General features: G+C 42.7%; 1 protein-coding gene across 1 annotated transcript in view; it reads right to left on the bottom strand.

Annotated features, from left to right (window-relative positions):
• Window positions 1-26,806, bottom strand: part of LOC115828735 (RNA-binding Raly-like protein) — a 43,637-nt gene that overhangs the window by 6,426 nt on the left and 10,405 nt on the right. Inside the window, exon 3 of the mRNA XM_030792822.1 lies at window positions 4,496-4,546. Within this exon, the coding sequence (XP_030648682.1) occupies window positions 4,496-4,546 (51 nt within the window). The remainder of the gene's footprint in view (window positions 1-4,495; window positions 4,547-26,806) is intronic.

The following is a 26,806-nucleotide window of genomic DNA, read 5'->3' as shown; positions in this document are numbered from 1 at the left end:
TAATTGCGCCAGGTGCCACTCAAACGTTGCTGGCGTCAAAACGCTGGAGGAAAGCTTCTTCCCCTTAGATAAATTCTAAATCTTCAGCCCTGCTTTCTTACACACACACACACACACACACACACACACACACACAAACACAGACACAGAAACGGCACCTTCACAAATGAGCAGCTTATTCTGGAGAGAAAAGCAGTGGTACCACACAAGAACTCAGTGCATTGTTAACTGTATCAGCAGGCCTCTGCTGCGGTGTGCTTATGTGAATCTCTCTGTTCTCTTCTGGGAAGAAGCTTTTGTGTTCTTACACTGTTTTAAGGTATTGTAAAGTCCTTTAGCCATGAGTGAGTGTGAGCTAATCAGTAGGGCTTTTTGAACAGCAGCCTGACAGAAAAGGGATCCCTGACTGAGACAATGACAGTGTGTGTGTGTGGATGTGTGGGGATTAACACGGTGTACGGGCAGCTTTGGCTCTGCATAGACCCTTATCAGCATGGAGGGGAATACCGTGTGTACAGGCATACATACACACACACAGACACACACATTCACACAGACTCACGGACACACACGTAGGAATACCCACACACACTGTAACATCATTTAAATAGGGAGAGAGTTATGTGCTACACCCACCATCCACATATACTCAAATACTTTAAAATGCAGTTACTATCACGCTGGACAGCTGTGCTTGACTAAACTGTTCAGTCTACCAAGGGCAATACCAAATGGGAAAACACCATCAGAATTTTCTCCTACACCAAGCAGCAAACACTGTCAGGGATAAAAAAGACAGACATGGAGACTAGTTACAGTGAAGTGTATGTGCATGCATGTGCATAGATGTGAGAGAGAAGAGAGGCACTAGGAGAGATGGCGAGAGAGATAGACAGAGAGAGAGAGAGAGAGAGAGAGAGAGATAGAGATAGACAGACAGAGAGAGAGAGATAGAGAGAGAGATAGAGAGAGAGAGAGAGGGAGAGAGACAGAGAGAGAGAGAGAGAGAGAGAGAGAGACAGAGAGAGAGAGAGACAGAGGGAGGATAAGGCAGTGAGGAGAAGTGGATGGCAGTCAGGCGCTTATCACCCATCAGTTTGAGGTGGTTGAATTAGCTCTTCATGCGGACTGGGGCTCCAGAGTGACGAGCTCGTTTTTCATACTGTCAGCGCTTTCAACCACCGCCTCCTCCTCCTCGTCCTCCTCTTCTGTCTCCCCCCTCTCTCTCTCTCTCTTGCTCTCTCTGTCTTTTTCTCTCTCTTCTCACTTATTCCTCCGTGTCCCTCATTCACATGTTTCTCTCCCTTCTGTCTAAACCTCATACTCTTCCTCAATTTTTTTCCTGCCCCCTTTGCCCCCCCCCCCCCCCGCCCCCCCCACCTTTTCTTTGGCAGTGAGTGTTTGCTTTGCTGATTGTTTTTGCTAAATAACAGGGGTGCTCCAGTCAGCAGTTCCAAGCATTACAGCTCAATAATTTGTGATGCCATTGCTATTAATGTAATGCCAGAATGACTACAGAGAGTGTGTGTGTGTGTGTGTGTGTGTGTGTGTTTGCTTGTGTGTATGTCAGGGGACCGAGATTTTTTAATAGAAAGTGCACAGGCCAAAACAACTGGGCCACATTTGAATAAAAATATAAATGTTTACTTATCAATGCATTAGTCTTACAAGGATCACAAACATAAACCTTATCACTTTCATTCAAAGTGTTACACACACATTTTGCTATCTATAACACAGACAGTTATTAGCCACTACACCTCATTACCACAGGCACAGAGAATTTGCCCTCATGAAAAAAAAATTACAGCCAAAACTCTGCTCTCCATTGTTTTTTATCTCCCTTGCCTCATCCTTCACACATCTATTCACATTCCGGTACACACACACACACACACACATACACACACACACTCACACTCACACTTCAGAACTGCTGTCAGATAAAGAGAGAGCAAGTAGGCTAACTCATGATACTTGTTAGTATCATCTCTAGCCTCTAACTTACAAATTGAATGGTCTGTTGTATTAATTACCTGTTATCCGTTTCTATATTTCCATAGTCAATATGCCCTGTATTAGCTCATTGTGTCATGTGTATTAAGCGCATTTCTTTTAGCCTAATAACTTTTTAATATAAGACCCCTGTATGGACACAGGGGTTCTAGTTGCTACTTTGAATGGAAAAGTGGTACAATACCACGCTGGTAAATATATATGCCGCACACTTGCGATAGAGTGTGACAATTCATACAGTCATTCGACCAAGTTTCTATATAAAAAGTAGTTAATGTGGTCTAATGTTGTTACCCATAATTTTACAACCATTACTATTACTCTTACTATAACTACTACTACCATCAACAACTGCAACCACCATAACAATAACAGCAACAGAGACAACAAGCCCATCATTACACAAAAAGACAAAATACCCCACAGAATTCTACAGTCTCGTTTGATTTGCCACAGAGCAGAAATTTTAGATTTGGCTTCTCACTGACACATCTACACAAGAAAAGAAAAGTAGCTCTTTCAGCAAGGCAGAAGGGATGGAGAGCAGTGTTAAGAGTGCCAGGAAATAAACACAGAAACAAACAGATTTGAAGCTGAGGAATGACAATAAATGTGTGTGAGTGAGTTCAAGTGCAGTATTTGTCTGTGTTCTCCTGTGTGTATGTTCGTGCGTGTGTGTGTGTGTGTGTGCGTGTGTGTGTGTGTGTGTGTGTATTTTGTGCATGGCTTTCAGGGTGTAGGGAGAGCGGGGGTAAGTGTTCTTCGATTCATGTCACATTCTCATAATCGGGTGAGTTCTTCCTCCACGTAAGTTTCCATGTTTAAAATCTGTCACGTCTGACAAACTAAGCACAACAGCATCATCCATCCAAAAGTTTTTCTCTGAGAAGTATGCAGCAATTTTCTGTTGTCAAACACATCAAACAGACATTTTCATTCTGCTCCTTTCTAAAGCTGGCAGGAGAGGGCAAAGTCAATCCAACATATCTGTGACAGGGGCCAGAGCCAACAGACTCGCTGCAGCAGTTTATTTTGGGTGCCAAGAGCCTGTCAAAGACTTCTGATGCTTCAGACAGGATGCTACAAACAATGAGGTCTCTTCTCTTCTCTTCTCTTCTCTTCTTTTCTCTTCTCTTCTCTTCTCTTCTCTTCTCTTCTCTTCTCTTCTCTTCTCTTCTCTTCTCTTCTCTTCTCTTCTCTTCTCTGTTGTCCAGGTACTGGCCTGTGTGTGTGTGTGTGTTTGTGTGTGTTTGTGTGTGTGTGTGTGTGTGTGTGTGTGTGTGTGTTCTTGTGCTTGTGTGTGTACGTGCATGTATGTTTGTCAGAATGTGTGTGTGTGCGCTCACAAACTCTTCCAATTCTAATTTAAATGTGCTGAGTTTTCTGTTTAGGAATGACCTGTGTCACCTTCATGGTGCCCGGGGAGTTAGTACACTATCAGTGCAATTATGAGTATGACCATGGACAAGGAGAGGCTTCAAGCAATACTGGCAGAGAAGAGAAAGCTTGGAAACACAGAAACTCACATACACACAGACACAGACACATAGAGACACATACACACACACGCACACGGGCACACACACACACACACACACACACACACACACACACACACACACACACATGTGAGCACACAAATGCACACTCAGAAAGAAAAATAAAGAAAACACATGCTTAGATCTCACTTTCAAATATTTGCATAATGTAGCATTTACACAACGGCAGAGGAACATACAGTGCTAACCTAAGTCATTTATCACACTCTAGGCTTTATCTGCATAAACAGATCCTACCAGCCGCAGGTAGAACCGGCTTTCTCACAAACTCCTCAGACTACGAGATGTTTCTCTCATCAGCAGCTCTGAACTCAGAGACTTTTCAACATTCTCTGTGAGTATAAAACAAAATAACCTGATTTCAACTGTCAAGTATTATTGCCCTTCATAAAATTGGTTACATATTAGAGATAAAAAAGGATAATTTTCACCATAGAATGCTCATATATAACACAACCTGATGATATTTATAAGCATACATATCTATAACCCAGACAGACAGTTATAAAAAACAAACCTTAACCGCAATGCAGATATACTGAAACCAGGTTTAAAAATATGCTCCTTGAATCCATTTCTCCATCCCTGTCCTATTTCCTATGTGAGCACTGACCAATGCAGAGATGACAGGTGAGTCTGTGTTAGAAAGGTGAGATGACAGGTGAGTCTGTGCTATGAGCATTGTGATACACAATCTCACTAAAAAACAAAGCCAACTTGGTTAATCTATTGGGTTTTACAACACTTTGTGTGTTCGGTCCCGAAGAAAAACATTAGATTCAATGAGCAGTCAGCGCTTTGTGTTTTCAGACAGTGAGTGAGAGAGGGAGCGTGTCGTTCTGAGGCATTTTGTCCTGCTCTGATAGACAGCACTTTCAGACAATGCCTGACCAGGAGTGTAGCACCCAACCTGACAATACCTGTCATACAGCTCCTCCCGATAGCAGTCATAGTCCAGGTCATACTCTGATCTGTAGAGAGAGAGAGAGAGAGAGAGGGACAGGGAGGAATGGGAGGAAAGGGGGAGAGAGGGAGAAAGAGAATGAGTGAAAAGGATAAAGGAGCTGTCTGTTGAGCTGATAGATTGACATATGGGCAAACAGCTCTGTCTGTCTTCAAACCTGACTGACAGTGAAGTCTCAAACACAACTGTCTGCACACCCATCCAACCACCCACCCACACACACACACACACACACACACACACACACACACACACGCAAGCACACACACACACGCAAGCACACAAACACACAAATATTGCAAACTGTTAAATGTTACTGACAACAAAATTTGAAAGATTCGGTGCAGACAAAAAAAAAAAAACTCCCGAAAGTAAATATCTCACAGCATTCAGTTGGTACTTGTAATTCCTTTGTATTGATGGATGCTAAAGAGCATTGGTTAATCAGAGCAAAGAGAATATTTCATAACAGAGAAACAAATGCCATTAGAAGAGGTGCTGAAGAGCACGTACATACAAATGAACCACAAATGATGGGTGTAATTAGATGAACACACCTCATTCATTAAAATACACTCTTTCAATGCGACTTGTACTGATGCAAACTGAGTGTGCTGGTAGCAAGCAGAGGTATGCTATTCATAGTTTGCACTCAGCTGGAAAAAGACATTGCATTTGTTTTACCACTGCTCGGAGCCTGGAAAATTCCCCATAATTGTCCTATGTTATGCACCAGTACACACAGGGTCTGCATGCCTCATCTCATCAGCAGAAGCAAGTGTGTATATGTATGTGTGTGTGTGTGTGTTTGTGTGCAGAGAGACAGAGAGAGAGAGAGAGAGAGAGAGAGAGAGAGAGAGAGAGGAAAAGTGTGTGTGAGCATCTGCTATTATGAAGGAAGTGCACTCATCATCATCTCTCACCTGGGATAATTGCACGAGTCTCTTCTGTACACACATGTGTATATCTGCATCCATACCCACGCACATATGCCCACACACACACACACACACACACACAATGTGGGAAGCTTCATTAAACGTTACTGCTAATGAAGTGGAACCTTATCGCAAACACACACACACACACACACACACATACACACTACCGCAGCATTCTATCAAAGCCGTCATATAACAGAGTGCCATCTTCATCTCATCTCTCTCTCTCTCAGCCGCTTTTGACTAAAGCTCCCAGCTTCCAGCCAATGCCTCAGTTCTGGCTTTAACACTGTTAATGTAGCATCCACCATATGGCTGTACACAGTCCCAGAGTCAGTGTTTGTCATGTGGCCCAGGCCAGACTGCCCTGTAAAGCCGGCTCAGGGAGGCTGCCAAAACAGAGTGACATTAAGCCTCACTCTAAGCAGTTCATTTCCTCCTGGGTAATTTTTACGGAGCGCTTCTTCTGTACGGGAGAGGGTGTCTAATCTCTCACATGGATAATGACTGAATTTGACGCTATCAGGTCCATCAGAACTCCATTCCGTCCACATGCCACCTGTGTAAGTGGGGGTCTGGAAGCTCCTTCTAAAATATATAGCACACCCTACAAAGTTCCTAATCTTGACTTTCACCATATTTCACCAAAGAAGAGACATTCATGTTGGTGTACTAAATTGTCAGCTATAAGTAATAGAGTCCACATCAGATCCAACATAGAAGGAGTGTTACTGCAGGTAGTAACAGTCAAAGTGTATGTATTCAAATGGATAAACGATCCAGTGTGTGTAAATAACAGTTTTAAACACAGGCCATGCAACATAACACAGCCATGTAATTACACAAAGTACATTTGCACTGTGACCTGAATGGGCACTGACACATACATAAACAAATCTGTGCACACACACACGCACACGCAGAGAAGAGAGAGGGAGGGAGGGAGAGAAGGGGAGGGGGGCACACAACACCACTATACTGTCACTCTCTGCAGGGTCCTGGAGGTTTTCCAAGCACTAATCTCCCTGTGACTCTCAGCTAAGTAATGCATCTGTAAACATGTCAAGAAGTGCAGTGAGAAACTTGTCCTGAAGCTGCTTAACACACACACACACACACACACACACACACAGGCACAGACACACAGACAAGACAGACAGAGACACATAGAAAACACACCTGAACATATACATGTAAGCACACACACGCACACGCAAATACGCACACACACACACAGGACTCAGACAGTGAGTGAAATGGTGAGGCAGTACTAAAGGTCATTCATCAAAAGGGACTTTTCTCAAACTGGCAGGTTAGAAGGCAGCAGCTGAGGTGTGAGAGGAATAAAACTCTCTGTATTTCCCCGTGTCTCCTGAAATCATCTCAATGTCCTTTTTATCCTCTTTTTTCCCTTACTCTTCTGAAAAAAACTATTCTTCACAACTTTAGTTTCAGTCAGCCATAAATAATCAGAAATAAGTGCCAACTTTTTTGACTTGAAGTGTTAGAAGCTTGTCAAATGTAGTATGATAATGCTCAAGGTTTGAGTAATTCTTAAAGCAGGCCCCTGTTTCTGTAAATGCTCTCTTAATCTATGTTGATCAAACAGTCAGTAGGAATGTAAATCTGGATTTATTTTTATTCTCTTTAATTACTAAAAGAATTTTTAGTTGTACAATAAAGCTTTGCACCTCTCCCAAATGCAGGCAGTTCTGTAGTGCCCCCCCCCTCACACACACCCCCACAGGTTGCAAGGATATAAAATAATCAGTTTATTAATATTACTCCACTGCTTACAAGATTTTGAACAAAAGTTTTCTTTGATATGTCATGTTGTCCAAGAAATATTTGCTCTAATTATAAAGGAATGTTCTTTGTGCATGCCTAGAGAATGAATTTGCCTAGTTGTAGTGATAGGGAAAGTTTGGATTTAATTTGAAGAGGTATCTGAACTGGAACACAAAGCTCTCATACTCAGCTTCTCCTCCTCTCCCAGGGAACAATAAGCAGATGTTCCTGCCCACAGCGTCGCACAGCTCAGTGAGGAAAAAGCAGAACCACCGATTCAAAGTGTTCCAGTTAAAAGTTAAGCTGAAGGACAAGACAATAACACAGAGTGGCTGTCCTCCCGCGATGGGGCGGCAGATATCACTCTCTTCACTCCTTTACTGGACCAGCACTTTCCTAGGTAATCGCAGGCACTCAGCCATCACGAGTGAGAGAGGAAAGCCGGGCAAGAAAAGCCTCAATTTTAGCAGAAATGATGGCACTCTGATATTATTCTCCCATTTGGCGTGAGATCTGCTGGCAAAAGGCGCAAGACTCAAAAAGAATTCAACTCGGGTCATCAGAGGCTACCAGAGTCTTGATTTTAGTTCTTTTTTAGTATTATATATATATACATACATACATCAAAGAATTCTAGAGTGGAGTGTCACAGAAAAAGAGCATGTCAGAAGAGGGCTTGAGAACAAGTGGATTCTTTAGTTTCCTGTTTAGAAATGGCTAAAATGTACCGAATACATGTGATACTGGCCACCAGAGGAGAAGGAGCAAGAGCAGATGCCTTCCTCTCACTCGGGTTCAGCCAGGATGGTGTGGGTGTGCAAGATGTGCGCGTACGCGCGCGTGCGTGTGTGTGTGTGTGTGTGTGAGTGTGTGTGACACTCTGTGTAATGGGCCAGTCAGGACTCTGGCATGACAGGAGCAGCCCATTTAAATTCTAATTACCTTCACCACAGGCGGGCAAGTGTCAGAGGCTGAGAGGGTCACACTCGTCCTCTCCTTTCCACCCATCCCCTACGGGAGCAGGAGAGAGAGAGAGAGGGAAAGAAATGGACAGCAGGGTCGCTAAAGGCTAATTAATTTCTTTTCATAATTTTTCAAGCACCCAGGCAATCCATTAGATATGGCTGGTTATAAATCATTCCTCTTCTGCCACACACACAAATTATGTGTATTGGAGTTTGGGGATCAGAGCATTTCAGTTCCTTGATAATTTGTTTGTAGTAGTAGTAGAGACCTACAGACACACAAACATAAACACACATGTGCACGTGAAAAAATACCCACACACACACACACACACACACACACACAGCTCAGACAAACCATGCAGTGTCAGCGCACATATGAATCCTTGGAGATGAAAGGGAAAAGAGAGAGGGATAAACAGGTCTCCTCAGTGAATGGTGGGTGAGCGTCTAACACGGAAGAGGCAGCGTACGTCAGTGTCTACTGTGGAGCATACACTGCAGCTGTGCAGACAGGTTACCTCAGGCTGAGATCTAAATCCACCTGAGAGATTTACAAATAACCATACACTTCAAAACATTGTCCTTGACCAGTGCGTATGTGTGTGTGTGTGTGTGTGTGTGTGTGTGCGTGCGCGCGTGTGCGCGCGAGTGTGTGTTAGTGAAATGGCTTCACTTCATTAGCAGTAACGTTTAATGAAGCCTCTCACAGAGTCCCTCCCTCCTCATCAGTGAGTCCTCCTCACAAGCTCACTCACACTCACAGCTGGCCACACATTTGCACACACACACACACACACACACACACACACAAACACAAACACACACATTTGCACACACACACACACACCATCTGTAGCTCTCCTTATAGGGGCTTATGGGGTGTTTATGAGCATCACAATGAGATAAAAACATTGTAAGGGAGTTTACATAGGACGAGCGGCAAGTAAAAGCTAATCATTACATTTTTCTGAGAGAACTTCTAGCTTTCCTATACAGCACTGAGGAAAGCTAAACTCTCCTCTCCAGCTCTCTCCAGTCTCCAAGTCCAACTAAGTTTTTTTTTTTTACTATCCAGCTTTTTGCATCACTGACTGCCATTTTATTTTAATGTCAGTGCCCTTACTTATGGTGATTTAGGTCAGTACACATACATCCGGAGCTGTGCACGAAAGGGTGACGTCCACGGGTGGCCTACAGCAGAGGTCATCAGATGCTGCTTTGTTTTGTCATGGTTACTGCTTTGCTTCTGCTCCTGGGTTCACCGTTGTGCTGTCCTGTACATGATTTCGTTTCACTCTGGGTAGTTTTCTGTTTTGTTTTTAGTTGGACCTGGCCCGGGCGGATTTGTCATGCTTTAGTTGTTGTTCGCCTGACCCTCCACTCTGAGGTTAAAGCTTAAAGGAGATTGTTGTGTTTTACTTTTATTTTGTTAACTTTGAGTCGCTTTGAACTGCATTATACGGATGCTGTCACATATTTATAGACCAAAAGTTTGGTTGTGAAAATTCAGTGTTGCTGAAGTCTGTGTATATGCTGGAGTATTTATTTCATTGTTTGGGGTTTTTTAATTTAATTCCATTAATTTGTTGTGTTTTGGTACTTTGCTACTTCCAGTTCTATATGTGTCTCTTTTGCTAATCTGTGTTTGTTGTTTGTCACGAACTGTTTATCGGTGTGTGCAACACAGCTGGTTTTTATCCTATTGATTTAAGTCTGTATACGGGGCCATTACTCTTACCAAAAATTTCTTATATTGGTGTAGGACGGTTGGATAGACTGCAATTCCACGAGTCTCGGGGCTTCCAGTCCTGTAAGTGGAGGATGTTTGTGGGCATTTGATGGTTTGCTGTGTAATCTCACTTGGGCTGCTAACACACCACGTGGCACTGTTGGCATTTGTGAAAGTGAGAATGTTTGTTTTGGGTTGCACAAGATAATTGTTAGACTACTAAAACTCATTCAGGTCACCTTAGCATGTGGTGCTGGAGCCCTCCATAAGTGAATAAAGATTAGCACGGCAAGTGTTACTTCCTTAAACTTTACATTTTTGAAAGACAGGCTTGATATGTAAAGCAAAATTTATATATACTACTGTATTTTATCAATAAGATTCTCTCTCCTAATTATATATATATATGTATATAAAGTAGGAGAGAGAATCTTAATATTTAATACTTATAAGGAATTGTATTGGAACACAGGTCTCTGCTTCTTGTCCTCATCTGGTTGGAAAGTGATTGTAGTGATTCTTGTAATTGTAAAATCCTTTGACTACATTTCCATTTATATTCCATCTTGAATCTGATTCCCAAAGTAGCATAGCCAATTGGTCTTCAAACCACACTACACGTACCAAGCCACAAAGCAACTGGCTAATGCTTAACCTTACAGAGAGAACCGCTCTCCCAATAAAAAAAAAATCTGCTTTGTGGACAGTGAATTCTGGGAAATGATCCAGTCTCCTCCTCAAGCTTGAGCTATACGCTGGCCAAGCACAGGAGAAATACTTTGCTCATTCACTGTAAAATCTGAAGAAAGCGAGTTGAGAGAGGTGTAACTTTAGCATCCCTCATCTAGCTAGCTGGTTAAGTAAAACGAGCTTAGTATTGGTCACTCACATGCTCACACACAATCTTTTTTTTTTTTTTTTTTTAAAGGCACGAAAGGGATGTTCTATTCCATATCTATGATTCTATTCTGAGTCTACATGAAAGTTATTAATTGGTTTTGGATATGTACTGCATGGTTATGTCATCTGTTTGCCTCATGTTGTGTCACCTTTATAGCTTATTTCAATATATATCATTAACAGTCACATAGTTGGTTCTTAAGTGCCTCATTGTAGACAATTTAAGGTTTCATCCCTAATTATACTTTGGTCCATCTTTGCAAAGCGTCTACAATTCATGTATAAATTCTGAGTACTTTCTATGCTGCTACACACACACAGAAACATGCACACGCACACACACCCACACACACACACACACACACACACACACACACACACACACACAATGTCTGTGCTGTGGGGCTGAGGCACCTTGACCATTCAGATCCTCTTTGTACCATAAAAGCAGCTCCCCCTGTTCTCCCCCTCTTTCTAGGAGTCTTTCCAGGAGCAGATTGATTTATTCTCAGATAATGTTCACACTCAGAAAAGCCCCGCACTGTAATAAATCAGCTAGCCCAACAGCGTGGTTAATGGGCTTGAAATTTGATTTCCTGCCACTTCAGCTGTTCTCAAATCGAAGGGAGTGAGATTAGTGCTGAATTATGAGTGTCGCAGCGAGTTACAAACACACACACACACACACGTGCGCGTGCGCGCACACACACATACGATACACGAGCTAAACATACATTCAAAGACAGAGTCAAAGATGAGGCAAACACATGCAGAGACTAAATTAGTTTAAATATGTCACTCTCTAAAATATCTCAACCATGTTTTGCCACCCTGTTCCCATCACCTTTACAAGCACATGAGCACAAAAACTGTCCATCATCAGAACAATAGGCCTCATTCATTTAAGTTTTTTCTCAAATTTGTTCTTGAGAAAGGTCCTAAGAAAAAGTCTACGACAGATTCATGACGTGTTCTTAAACTGCAGAACTGTTCGCACTTTTGTTCTTTTAATGCTGAAGCCCATTGTTCTAGTAAATTGAAAGTGTGTGCCAGTTGCTCCTTAAGTGGCATAGGTAAAATCCTCGCCAATCCCCACAATAGGGCATGAGACTGCAGGGCCATGTGCACACACAAAAATCTATGGAGGCCTGTTTGAGCCACTTTAGAAAAAAAAAAGAAAAAGAAAAAAGGTTTGCTTAATTCCGACTTCATTTCTTGGAATTCCGACTTTTCCCCTCGCAATTCCGACTTAATTTCTCGCAATTCTGACTTCATTTCTCGCAATTCTGACTTTCCCCCTCTCACTATTCTGACTTTTTCCCTTGCAGTTCTGACTTTATTTCTCGTTACTCTGAGTTTTTTCTAACAACCAAGAATTCATCACTTCTTCTTCCGCTTTAATGGTTCAATGCAACACGCGTACAGTAGCAGACAGGAGTGAAGGCTACAGTAGCTGTGTCTTCTCTTTCCAGGTATTTTAATATTTATCCATATGTATAAAAGTAAAACGGACTGATTCTCACACATCTGGTTTCAGGTGGGATAACCCATAAGTAGTGTATGTAAAACTACTGCTCACTTATCACAGTCTGCATCAACTGTTCTTGGGTGTTACATGAAGTGTTAGTGTAATGTTTATTTATTTTAAAAGACCATAATGCTTTGTAAAATAATGAGAATAATTATTTAAAAATATTATAAATGATAAAAAATATTATTGTAATTTAAATCCTATAATACAATACAAGAGTTGAAGAAAATGCAATAAACAATTATTTTGCACAAACATGTACACACTCAAATGTGCGTAAGTGTGCTCTTGAGTGTGTGTAGATTCTGTTCTTACCTAAGAACAAATCCCAAATAAGAAAACATTAGTGAATGTCAGAATCATTGTGAAAACTGTGTAAGTAGGTTTTAAGAAGAAATTTCTTCTTAAGAACAGTTTGTGCACAAAGCCCAATGTTCTCTGCGTAGTTGCGGTCCAGTTATGGCTCTGCATGACTGGACCACTCACCTTCACATGTCATTCGCGGTCACTTATGTTTCCATGGGCTATCGTGAAATCACTGTGGCGTATTGTGCAACGAATGAGGTTTTTGTCACATTTTACAGGAATTAGTTAAGAGAGGAATTTTAAATGCTCGAAAGTAAATGACTTTTTACATTTCTGCCTCTTAATGAGGTGCTCTCTCTTACAACTGGCCGACGGCTGTATTGACTCACACAGGAAGGAGAGGAGAGCCCTTGGTTTTTCTAAGCCCACCCCCAAGCAGAGATTAGTCATGCGCTATGAAATGCAATAATGAGGATCCATTCAAGCAAGGTGCCTTCTGTCAAGAAAGAAAGTTTCGATGGCTTTTGTGGGAGTTTTTGATCACTCACATTTTGTCAGTTTGCTGATGTTACATTCTATGACATTCCCAGACCTTTTGAGAGAGTTTGGACGTCTGTTTGCTACTCTTTCAAACTAAAAGTGTAATTCATTCTTGTCCGTTCATCTCTAGATGAAAGGGTATTCTTCCTTGTCCTCTGTCGAAGACAGATGTATCAGAGTCAGAATGCAAAGCAGTGCCCTGGAAGAGAACCAGTGGGCCAGAGGTGTGTGTGTGAGAAGGAGAGAGAGAGAGAGAGAGAGTGTGTGGGCATATTTGGCGAAGGGCTTTGACCTGCCGTTTGCTGCTGGCTCTATGCTTTTCCTTTCCACTCTAAGTGAGCATTTCCTGCTGGGCATGCAGGAAATTTTCGCTTATCGCTGCCTTAACGTAGCTATGGGCATGCTGCATCAATCTACCTGTCCCGTTCTCTGGCTCTGAGTCAGCTCTCCTACGCGTGGCAGGAATCAGCAGGTTAAACGCTCCCACTGTCCTCCCTACCTCTCATATTAGAGCACTATTAGAGAAAAATGCTGAGAGCTCCTTAACAGCTAAATGGCCATCTGAGGCAGGCAAGTCTCCAGGGCTCAGGTACAATCATTGAACGACCCCACTGAGGAAAGGTAACTCCTACTCAAAACTATGTGCGAGAATAGAGAGTACTCCGGCAGGCTACGCAGACACTGTGTGAGGAGCTGCTGGATGTGCTTACTTTGATATCAAGAGACACATCCAATTTCTCTCTCTCTCTCTCTCTCTCTCTCCTTCTTTTCTCACACTGTCTGTCACTCTGTCGCACAGAGTCGACGGAGTCATCAGTCAAACTTTCCACTCACTCAGGCCTCACCATAAGAACTTTTGGCTTTATCTGTTCTTCTTGCTCTTTTCAGTTTCCCTGCACTCTGCAGCATTCCATCAGTGCCTCTGCATCTAACTTTCTACACGGTTTATGTGTCCCTCAAAATTCTGAACGCAGAGTATTGTAGTGATTTGTAGATTCTGACCACGCGTTTGTAAAGCGCATTCGTCCCCTTGTTCCTTGTTCCCCACACAGGAAAAATGCACTGGGTTCCGTGATCGACATCACCACGTTTTGTACATAAACCCAATTGGTCATCTATTCTCTGAGGGATCTTTTTCTCCCTCATTACTCTCTTCCAGTCTGTGTCTGATGATGGCTTGATCTGGGAGGAGGCTTTGGCCAGTCTCCAGGTTTTGGACTCTGTGGGCACTAATAGACTCAGGCTGGATTAACAGGAGGGTGAATGGAGTGAAACTATTTCTCACTTACTAATCTCTTCATTATAGACAGAAAGTGCAGCACAAACAGCTGCGGGGGGTGGGGGGGGGGGGGGGCGTATGTGAGAACCGTGGAGCCGGGACTAATCACAATATCAAACGCTGTGAACTCCACTCACAATGCAAAAAAAAAAAACCTGTAGATGCAATGTTGTTTCATTGATATATACAGTGGTGGAACAACAGAGACACAGAGAGTCAATATTTGTCTCCAACAGTACTATAAATCAATCATGTACGTTCAGAAACAGCAAATTTGAATGCCCCATCTTTGACATTACCAACTAATTCCAGCAAATGCTGAAATGAAGTGTACATTACAAAGCAGGACTGTGGTTAGCCTAATGTAAGTAGTGGTTATTTTCTCAACACACATGAAACATACATAAAAATGTCTTTTTTGGATTTTTCTGACAAAGAAAGGTAACTCAACAACTATTCCCACTGTGAGTAAAAAAAGGATTGCACTAATGACTGCCCCATGCTCCCAACCCAGTCCATTATAAAAGTTATAAAACTATTCAGCGTCTCGGGCACAGGAGGTGCCTGCTAATTGCTAACTGAACTAATTGAGTCAAATGCTCAGTAGTCTTGTCTATGGAGTGCAAGCTGCTCTTGATGGGTCGGACCACGTCGCTATTGTTAGACCAGAAAATGCCTTTCCAATTTTTCATGCTGAGAGAGAGAGTTGCCTGGATACTCAGGCCTCCTTTTGTGTGGACTGAGTTGATAAACCCTCTCATGCCCTCTAGGATAGGCCCCCCAGGGGCTGCTCCTTGGCCCCTTCAACAGTGCAGCCCAAGCTGTTCCATCACCAACAGTACAGTCATCAAACCAGTGTGTGCCTTACTGTGATTTTACTGACCATACACACATACACACTCCCTGCCTTCCCACCCACACACCAAGCATGCACACACACACACGCGCACAGTACTGGGTTAGTACCTTTTACCCTGTTCTCTCCCTCTCTGCTTTTCCTCAGCGTCGTAACGGTGTGCAGACTAGAACACATGCTCCTGTTTTGAGCATTTTTTTTTATCACCGCAGCTCCGAATATGATAACAAATGCCTCCCCACCAGGTCCCTTATCACTCATATCACCATCCTACATCTATCTTTCTGCTTTTCCTCTACAATTCATCAAACAGTTGAGAAACACCACAACTCTAAAGCTGATGACTGACAACACCCCCAGCAGAACACTGAATCACTGAAACAAGAACAAAAACTCCGGGAAATGAAATGGAGTCGTGGCCTCACTACAGTAAATCTGCATGAGCTGCCAGAAGACACAGGAAGCTGTCACATTACCCACACTGCATCTGCAGCTCACACTGAGTCTACAGCACAGTCACTAGGCATTTTAAGACACGTCTGTGGAGTCAAACCATGTAAGCATAGAGAATTGGGATCTCATCTCAAAGCAGATGCATGATGAGAGAGGGAGGAGGAGCAGGTAACCGAGAACATTGTGTTTATACATATATGTACTTTATACAAATCAAGACAGAGAGAGACAGGCAGAGAGAGAGAGACAGAGGGTGGTGAGAGTAAGTACTCTGTAAAGTGGGTTTTTTTTTATGAAGACAGAAGAGTCCATCAATATGCACGGGCTTACTCAGGCACCATGGTCATCATTGCTTGCTCACTTGTGTCCTATTGATCTGTGTTGTTACACAAAGAGGTGTGTCCCATTGATTTATGTCCTCAGTAATGTTGAGGCCATTACACGCTCAACCACTCACGCTCAAGAAGTCAACCACACCACACACACACACAAATACAAAACATCTAATTATCATTCATCAATTATCAGTTCCGCAAATGCGCACACACGCACACACACACACACACACAGACACGCACACCCACACACACACATAGACACACACACCTCAAACAAGCACAAGCCCTCCTCTATTCAACAGCTACAATGTGTACTCATGCATGAAGGAATGAACAATATAAACCATGGTCCTCTCACATCAATAAAAACAGCCACACCACATTTACCAAAGATGCTCAACACAAGAACAGGGCCCCTAAATGGCTAGACCTGATTACACAAACACTGCACTTTCACACACCTTTTAATCTGTGGCACTTGAAGGTTTTACACACAGCAAGTCATGGTTTACTGTTTGTGACTGGAGGAAAGAAAAGCTGTATTGATCCAAACCATCTCTGATCCTAAGGGAGCAAACTGCAGTGAGACTTAGGAGAATAGCAAACATCTCTCTCTCTCTCTCTCTCTCTCTCTCTCTCTCTCCATTCAAGATTAGTCTGTCTTTCTTCTTTAAATCAGTAGCTCAGGGCAAGCAATGGGGATAGAGACAGTTTATTATTATTATTTTTTAAAATGTTTGACAGGTTATTTCAGTATTAAAATACAAAGATGAACTATTGTTCTTTCTCTCTGTCACACACACATGCACACACACACATGCACACACACACACACACACACACACACACACACACACACACACACAAAGCAGGCTGCAACACTTTTTATAGCCAATAGGAGATGTGAGAGAGTGTCTTGAGAGGATGAATAGTTGTATGGAATGTGTACTGTATCACATAACAATAGTATCTTATTACAACATTGATCATCTTGAAAGTAATGTTGTATGATGGGCAAGGCAAGAGCTCATATAAATGAGACATTAACCCAAAGACCACCTACAGGGCAGCTGGGGTTTGATTTCAATCGCTGCAGTCAGAGAAAAACCACTTAATAAATGAGCGCCATCTGAAGACGTAATCAATGACAGATTCCCTGGATAAGCAGATCAATAAAGCAATGTAATACAATCTCGCTCCTGAACTACAGCCACACAATTCTAACTCAAAAAGTGGCTGACTGACCAACTGACTCATCCAGCTGGTTTGGTTTCTGGCTGAAAGATGCGCCAGCTATGGACATGAACATGCAAGGCTATCATCACTGCCTCTTTAACTACTGCCACCAGAGAAGGTCACTCACTTGCCAATACATCTGAGAGCAATCTTTTTATGTAAAGTGACTCATGACTTAATAGAGCGTTTCAGGGTGAGAATTAATTTACATTTGTGAGAGGAACAAGCATTATTTTACGGCTCATTTAAAATATTCAAACCCATTACCTTAGTTTTGCACTTCTTGGAAATAATAGTTAAATTGTGACACTCATTTCTAATTGTGAATCTTTAATTAGAAACTGGTATCAGAGTTAGGGGTAAAGGGCATTCGGAAAGAGTCAGAGATAAGAGCTTTAGCTATGGAGATAAAATACTGCAGAAAACCTCACAAGGCCTTACTCTTGTAAACTCTGAGAAGGGTTTTCACATTCTGATCACACTAATCAGCCAGTTCTGCAGCTCATGTAAATGACACTAATAAAAGGGAATGAAAGCGTTCCACAGTGATGTGAAAAGGTTTCCGGCTCTTCTCTATCACAGCAGTGTAACTGCAAACTCAGCAGAGTCATGCCCTGAAAAACACCAGAGTGGAAGAGTAAGGCCAAACCATGGCAACACAGCTCTGAGTGAGTGAGTGAGAGAAATAGTGAGTGAGTGAGTGAGTGAGAGAGAGAAATAGTGAGTGAGTAAGAGAGAGAGATAGTGAGTGAGTGAGTGAGTGAGTGAGTGAGTGAGTGAGTGAGTGAATGAGTGAGAGAGAGAGATAGTGAGTGAGTGGGTGAGTGAGTGAGTGAGTGACTGACTGACTGACTGACTGAGTGAGAGAGTGAGTGAGTAAGTGAGTGAGTGAGTGAGTGAGTGAGTGAGTGAGTGAGTGAGAGAGAGAGATAGTGAGTGAGTGAGTGAGTGAGTCAGTGACTGGCTGACTGACTGACTGAGTGATTGAGTGAGTGAGTGAGTGAGTGAGTGAATGAGTGAGTGAGAGAGAGAGATAGTGAGTGAGTGTGTGAGAATAACTGGCAGCAGTAAATGGGTAAAAGAGGCTGGTGACATCACTGGGCTTAAATAGAGCAGAGTGCAGTGAAAAGAGTGATAGAGCAGCTGGGGAGGATCAAGGCTGACTCAAAGTCTCCTGCAGCTGTTAGAGAGTGAAGTGCAGTTGGTTTGACAGTACAGAAAACACAGTGGCATCAGCATGTTACCTTACTGCCCCTTACTTCTGCAATAGCCATTTGAGCATCTAAGCCCTCCACAATTTGTGTGTGTGCGCGCGTGTGTTTGTGTGTGTGTGTTTGTGCTACAGCTGGAGTACAGTCCAGGCTGTGGTCAAAGTGGTCAACTCCATAAGGTGTACGAGAGACAAAGCCGAAAGTGATGACTGCCGAAACTAAACACCTATACACTCAGTTCTCACTCTCTTTCCCACTGCTACTGTAACCTTGGTATGTTTGAGTTAAAGATGAACATAATCTGACTTTCAAATCAGGGCCTGGTTACAGGTGTGAAAGGAGATTAAACTCTAAAGCAGTATTATTATAATTACACAGTTACCCACATTGCAGATGTGAATAAGTTGATAGCAATCATACATTCATCAGAGAAACACCTGCGGCTAATCTGTTTAAATGAATATCCTACTTAGACAGACAAGGGCAACGCAAGGTCAAAACAAGTGCACTGTCTGCCCTCCACTCCAAAATGAGCAAATGGAGTTTCTGAAAACAGGAAGTTCAAGGAAGTTTCAAAGCCCAAAACTTAGTGCCCCTGATTTGTTGCATGATTTGGTAGAAACAGGAAACACACATAAAAATACAACTACAAGGGCTTATGAACAGATATAGTGGAATGACTATGTGTAAGACCATGTGGAGACCATCCGTACCTCACAATCTCTGTCACATACACACTGATGCAGAAATCTACAATAAAACAGACAAAAAACTTGTAGTCCTCATATTTGAAGCAGAGCTCCTAATTTTCACCTGCTCTGTGAAGCTGTATTAGTGCCTGTAACCTGCTTGCAGCACCTCTGTGGGATGAGCTGATGTCTGTGTCATAGACAGCTGCCTTCATTAGAAAATTCCCTTATCAGATCCAACTTAATTTGGGCAAAGTAACTGCAGAAGAGAAAGGTCTAACGACTCTCAAAGTCACTGGTTAGTTTAATTTTAAATAATCTGTTTAACTCAATTATAACGTAGGTTGAAGTTTAAAACATGAAGTGACTGAATATATGGAATGTACTGAATTTGGTGGTCCTTTGAGTTTTACTTATAAATTTATATGAAATAAATAATCATGCTTCCACTTTTTGCCCTTCACTTCACTTCACTACTGGAACTTTGACATAACAGAGTTGACTTTATATAGGGGAAAAATCGTACTGTTATGGAAAGAAATTCTCCCCAGTTTGCAATCTATTCTCAGGAATCTGATGTCAGATATTGCAAGGTGAGAGAAAAGAAACAGAAATGGTGAAAAGTGGGAAGGCAAATTGAAGATCATCGTTTCAGTGCAAACACACAGTTTTTGACATTTTTGTGCCCCTAAAATGTATACAAGAGTAAATGTGTTATACAGGTCGAGTCTGTCTGACATAATAGATTCATGTGCCTCCATTTGCTTGTGTACACAAATGCATAGACACACACACACACACACACACACACACACACTCACACAGCATCACAGATGTTGAGAGAGCATTTTCACTCAGCAGGGCTCTACATGAACTTATGGGCTCACTTAAACACCATCATCACTGATCCGTGATTGGGCCTCAGGGTGGAGGTGATGAATTTTAGCACGGTGGATGTGTGACAAAACACAGTAAATCACATCATATGCATAGAGGGACTCCAGCATAATCTCCAGTGTAATTATGTGTTATTGTGCAGGACGGACTGGAGTGTTTATTAGTGTCTCTTGACATGTCTGCCATTTATTGTGTCATTCTTTCATTGTCATACTCTTACACACACACACTCTCTCTCCTCTCTCTCTCTCTCCCTCCCTCTGACACACACACACAGACACACACGCACCACACACACACACACACACACCCCTTCCTCAGACAGCCATGATTAAGAAGCATTCATCAAAGCAAACGCCATGCTCTGTGTTAGTGATCTTGACAGTTTTGTGATGCCAATGTGTCTCAGAGTTCCAAAAGTACAGTCATATCTTACTGTGAGAGGATGACTCTGATATACCTGGCACAGTTGGTAATCCAAAGTAACCCTCACTTGTGCCTCGTGGATGACTCACAGGTCACTGTCCTTAATAGCAGGGATTAAAAAACACTCCCCAACTCCCTGTGGATGAGCCTGTGGTGAATCCTGATTATATGTGTGTCAGACTGCTTGGGTGGGCATGCTACAAACAATGGGATTTAAAAAACTTAGCGCTTCAGGGAAATAGGTGCACCTCAACCTCATCGCTTTGTAACCATAGCAACCAAGCTGATCAGAGTCAACCCTTAACCACTTCACACAGGATTAAACACGCAACACTTAAAGAGGGGGACGTCGATGTTTAGGTGGAGATCGGGGATCGGGCGATGAGCTAATAAGACAATTCACAGATCAGAGAGAGAGAGAGAGAGAGAGAGAGAGAGAGAGAGAGAGAGAGAGAGAGAGAAAGTCATTTACACCGTTGTGCTGCGTAAAGTCAAATTAATGTCATGAGAGCAGGCGAAATTAAAGTGGAGTGTTTTGCACTGCTTACTTTCATAACCCCCTACAGTGAAATAAGCTTTTGTACTGTGTGCTCCGTGTTTTGAAGACAAAACTGCTGCCTCTCAGTAGTAGTATTTTGAAAAAGCAAGGCAGTGCATTTACTGTGGGGCCCACCTGAGACTGGCCCTTTGAGAGAGGGAGAGAACAAGGAGTGCTGAACAGCAGGAAAGGAAAAAAAAAAAAATTTGGCAGAGGAAGAATAATGACCTGCCAATCAAGGATGTCTCCAGAGGGCTGGCCGGGCTTTACTGTTTGACTGACAAGTCTGACATTTGCTCATTCAACCCCAGAGTACAGTCTATGGTCCTGGTGGGAGGTGGCTTCGACCTGTGCACAAGAGAGCTTCCAAAACAGACCTCCCTCCCCTCTCTCTCTCTTCCTCTCTCCCTCTTTCTCTCTCTCTCACACACACACACACACACAGGCTAACAGTGACACTGCAGCTGGGCTCTGCTCAACTCTTCCAACAGACAAACACACAAAAATAGACAATTACATACGCACACATAAATTTGTACACAAACACACAGACTCTAGAGGAGCAAGCGTCTATCTCTCTGCCCTTTTTGTACTCAGAGTCTGACTCATGCTTATAATGCAGGCCTGTAGGAGGTTATTAGCAATGCAGACAGCATTCAAAAGTTTTGGACTTCAATTCTCCGATCACTTTAGTCAGACAGTGACAGGATCAGTCATAAGAGGCAACTATTAAAAAATAAAATTGAAAACGAAATGAAGTGAACTGATGCACTGAACTCAGATAAAAAGAGCTGATGACGCGAGGGAACTTTACATTGCTCTTGGGATTAATGCAGAGAGTCTAGATTTAGAGTGACAAATGACCCCTCAACGCGACCACTTCTGTTACACAGACACACACTACACGATGCACAAAAGAGGATGTGTAATTCACTGTGTGTGTGTGTGTGTGTGTGTGATATATAATATGCAGGCTGTTAAGGTCTAAAGTGGAAATTAAATGAAAATGTGTGGTGAAATAATGGTAGAGAACAGGTTGGCAGGGAAATAAAATGACTGTGACAGCCTGCAGAAATGAAGGAGGGGGTGGGGTTAGAGTTCACAGGTCAAACAGGGTCATGTTTGATTGGTCTATACTGCGCATTAATTACCATAACCTTGCTGTCAGGGAGGAAACACAGCCAAGCGTTAAGAGAAGGTCAGTCTCCAGCTGATTCGACCTTTACTGAGCACTGCATTACAGACACACACAAAACTGTGCACACATACAACACGTATAATCAGCCTCTCTCCATACACACACACACACACACACACATAAACACACAAACACAACACACAAAGACACACACACACACACACACACACACACACTCACACGCACGTTCACACGTTCACACACACTCACACACACTAACACACACTCACGCACACCTCTCCTATTTCCCATACTCCTACACATACAGAGATTCCTGCTGTTGTCCACTATGACCTCCTTTCGCCCTTGGTTTGTCTCCTCATTCTGTAATGCACAAATTCCAAGACCTCTGAATCATTTTCAGTCTCCATGGAGCCTAGTATGTTATTAAAAAATGTCTCTTGTGTTAGGACAGCCATGAGAACTAGTGAATACACTTACAGAACTGTTTCCCACTTCTAACAGCTGAAACATTGACTGCCTCTCTCAACAGAATTTGTTTAGCACTGTGTTGATAGTACGCATAAGTCTGCACTACTGTGTGCGTAAACAGGCACGTATGTGAGTTTTAATGAGTGCATGTGGATCTAAGGTAGTGCTTGTTCACAAATGAACAACAAAAGATCATGGGTCCAATTATTTATTTCTGTAATTGCCAAACTAATTGCCAACAGAAAAGGGCGTGATGCTTAAAGCACAGAGCTTCCCCGTGATCCTATGGTGAAATTCATCTATTGTTCTCCATGTACTGTTCTCATTCTCCCTTTCATAGACACACACACACACACACACACACACACAGAAACACACACATAGCAGTCCTTGGTTGTGCGGACTGATTTATTCCCCGGGCATTGTGTTATAGTCCAGAGCACATAGCACTGATGAGGGCCACTGATAGCGCCTGGCTCAGGGCAGCAGAACACTTCCCAGCTCTTTGGCCCATAGCAGGAGGGTCACTGCCCAATAAGAGAGTCTTTAAACCCATGCTCACCTCTATTACAAAGCCCGTGCTGACTGGGAGCTTTCCCAGGCCAGGCCAGCATGGGTCACTCGCCAGCCGACTGTGACGCTTCAGAGCATCGCGCTACCCGCCCTCCCTCCTTCCTGTAGTTTTGTCGCCGCACGTGTTTTTGCCAAACAGAGCTTGTCGACTCCAATAGAGTATGGCTCACTGGAGACCTGAACTACACATACCAGAAAGCTCAGCAGGTCACATCTGAAACCCCACAGAAAACCCCTCCATCATACATCATCCCATCATTTCAGCCTCGTACATGCAATTTCTCTATAAGAAACGCCCTCACAGCTTTCTCCGTGGCTTGTAGCTCTCGGGTAAAAGTATCAGGATGCAAAACGTATGTTTACCTGAAATATTCCAACTTTTTGCTTTCATTTTACTATCTCATTTCAATAACACAAGGAATTATACAGGTGCTGTGTTTCTGTAGTGCATACAGTGGTGATGTGAAAAGCAATTTTTTGTGTGTGTGTGCATGTCGGTGTGTGTGTGTGTTGATAATACATAATAAGGGCAGTTTGTAGTTACTCCAGCTTTACCACTGTGTCTGCTTTCATCTTTCCATCTCTTGGGCTTTAACATAGTGATGTGTTGAGAAGATTAAAAGAGTTATTATTGCCACATAAATAACCACATTCCAGGAAACTGAGTGCCAGCAAGTGAATGAATATTTAGTGCATGTTTGTAGTGATGAAAATATGCAGGTGTATATAAATGTGTGTGTGTGTGTGTGTGTGTGTGTGTGTGTGTGTGTGTGTGTGTGTGTGTATGTGTTAGTGTGTGTGTTTGTGGCTGGAGTCTGAGCCTGTGTTAGTATGTAGATGGATAAAGTGTTGTATGACCATAGTTGTGGGTCTGCTGTTTGTGTGTGTGTGTGTGTGTGTGCGTATGTGTGTGTAGCTGAACAGCAGGGTTGTCCCATATCAGTGCCTGGGGGTCTCCGAGCCCATTTCCTTTGCTCCTCTGTGATAAGTTTGCCTGTCAGATTCGCCCAACACCACAATATTTTTGATAAGGTCCGCTGCTAGTTTTCTCCACCTCTGGCACAGAGATCAATTTGAGATTGATTCGGAGTACCCTGCCGCAGCCAGTTGTGAGATCAATTTGAGATGGATTGTTCACGCCAGGGGGCAAACAGCATGTGGTTCAGCTCTCTCACAACCTTCTCTCTCTCTCTCTCTCTCTCTCTCTCCCTCTCTCTCTCCCTCTCTCTCTCTCTCTCTCTCTCTCTCTCTCTCTCTCTCTCTCTTCACCGCTGGTTAAGAACGACTCCATTAGCCCACACCCCTGCCCAGACACTGATAAGCTAAAGGCACAGAGACAGATTAGTGATCTGATTGGTTATACACACTACAGTGAAAGAAGAGCAGAATTATGGATGGATGTATTCTCTCCTGTGTGTCACTGATACTTGGGGGGAGAACCGTTATCCTTCTTTGGCCAGTTCACCTTCTAGCACAGTATCCCACCATGGATTATGACCTCATCTTCTGACAACTCCCTTGGACCATAAAGCACAGTCAGCACATTACATTAACAAGCTCCTTAGCACTGTTTCCAAAGCATCGACTTGAGCAAAGACATGCTTTTTCAAGTCCAGCTACACAGCATAAATATGTCCATAGCTCTGCTCGTAGTTCCTCAATCGCTGTTGTTTGGGATGCCGAGGTAATCCCTGTCTGAAGGTCAATGCTATGTCATGACCTATGGTATACGGTAATACTCAGCGAGGGGCGCATCCTGTAGACAAAGCCATGTAAGGCTTACGGGATGATGTTGGGGAACTGCTATGCATACCACAGGGTAAGCCAACAATTCCTCTCGTCGCAGGTAAGTCGTGGTTTCTTAGGCTGAAGTGGAACTGAAGGCAGTGGTTATGGTAGCAGTAGCACTGACTCGTGGCTGGGGCTCCCAATAGCATCTGTCTCTGTCTCTGTAATATCTGTAACCATCTCTTTTCATTCAGATATTTAATATTCTTTGAATGTGTGTTTCTAAATGATGCTCACAGATAAAGCTGGATAGTCCACACTGATAAAGCGTCTTGCCGTCTGGATTCAGTTACAGTGAAACCCTCCAGGACACTTCTGAATGGCACCTGCCATTACAATAATGCAACAGAGCTCACATGTCAACCTTGCCACCTTGACACTTGCATTTTGTGTTTTGGGTGCATCTGTTTCAGAAATTATAACGCTTAAAAGAAAAAAAAAATCTTACCTGCATTTTAAACAGTGACGCACTAAACCTGGCAGAGAGAATACTTGCTTCACAATCTTCTTTTTATTTCATCATTATTCAACTATATGAATAATAGTTACTATAATCATCGCTATAAAAATAGCCTTGGGAACATTTATTAGATTAATATGAGTTGTTATTTGATTATGAAAGGTTGTCATTTGAATGTGATTTAAATTTAATCTCCCACATTAAGTGGCCCTCATGGTATTTGCAACGTTTTTACATGGTTACATGAAATAGATGTTGTTAGACTACTGTGGGTTGTTATCTGAATATGATTTAATTTCTCTAGTATGGTGACTAATGGTACTTTTTGCCAACAAATAATTGAATGCAAAGATAGTTACTCTGCTCTGTTGGACTCCTTGCAGATAGTCCAAAAATAAATAAAATAAAAAGAAATAAAATCCATTGGTATGCTGTGCTGTTAAAAACTGTGATTTTTTTTTTTAGAAATTTTGTAAAAAAAAAATAAAAAAAAATAAAGTCATCTCTATGTCACCCGTAAGTCCCAGAACAGTAAGCTGAGTGGAGCGGAGGTGCTCCGAGCTAAAGCTAGTTTTTCTTCTAAACCTATTAATAAGCCACTGAGATGAGGGCAGGGCCCCGCATGAAACTGTAACAGGACTCTCAGCAGACTCTCATCTCATTATGGTTAAAGATTTTTTACTTAAATGACCTCAGTATCCCTATCAGTATCCCCGCATGGCAAGATGGGAAGGTGGCGGTGTTGAGGGTGGAATTAACCCCTCCTCTTCTTCTGATGCTTCAAGGAGCCTGCGCCGCATCAATTTTCCACTCCTTCTCTCTACTCTTTCACTTCCCCCTCCTTCTGTTACTCTCCCGTTTTCACCATGAGCCTGTAACAGATGGAGTGGGCCTATTATTACAGCCCGTGGGTCTGTCCTGCCTGTTCGGCCTGTTGTCTCTACTTGCGGTAATGAAAACAGATGACAGCACTTTAGAGGAATGAGACAGAAGGACGGAAATACCCGGAACCGGTGAACGAGAGTCCGGAGAACCAAAGCACGCCAAGTGGCACATCTGACAAAAAACTGGGCAAAACACTCTGTACAAAACTAATAAGCTTAATTCCTGCAGAATCCTCCATAGGTGATAGTCTATCACAGGGATTTAGTATGGATCAGTAGGAGCCAAAAGTTCAGCCCTGCTAACCT

This window comes from Chanos chanos, chromosome 2 (genome assembly GCF_902362185.1).
Source record: "Chanos chanos chromosome 2, fChaCha1.1, whole genome shotgun sequence".
Classification (NCBI taxonomy): domain Eukaryota; kingdom Metazoa; phylum Chordata; class Actinopteri; order Gonorynchiformes; family Chanidae; genus Chanos; species Chanos chanos.
Note: the sequence above shows the minus strand (reverse complement) of the source record. Positions and strands in the feature narration are given on the sequence as shown.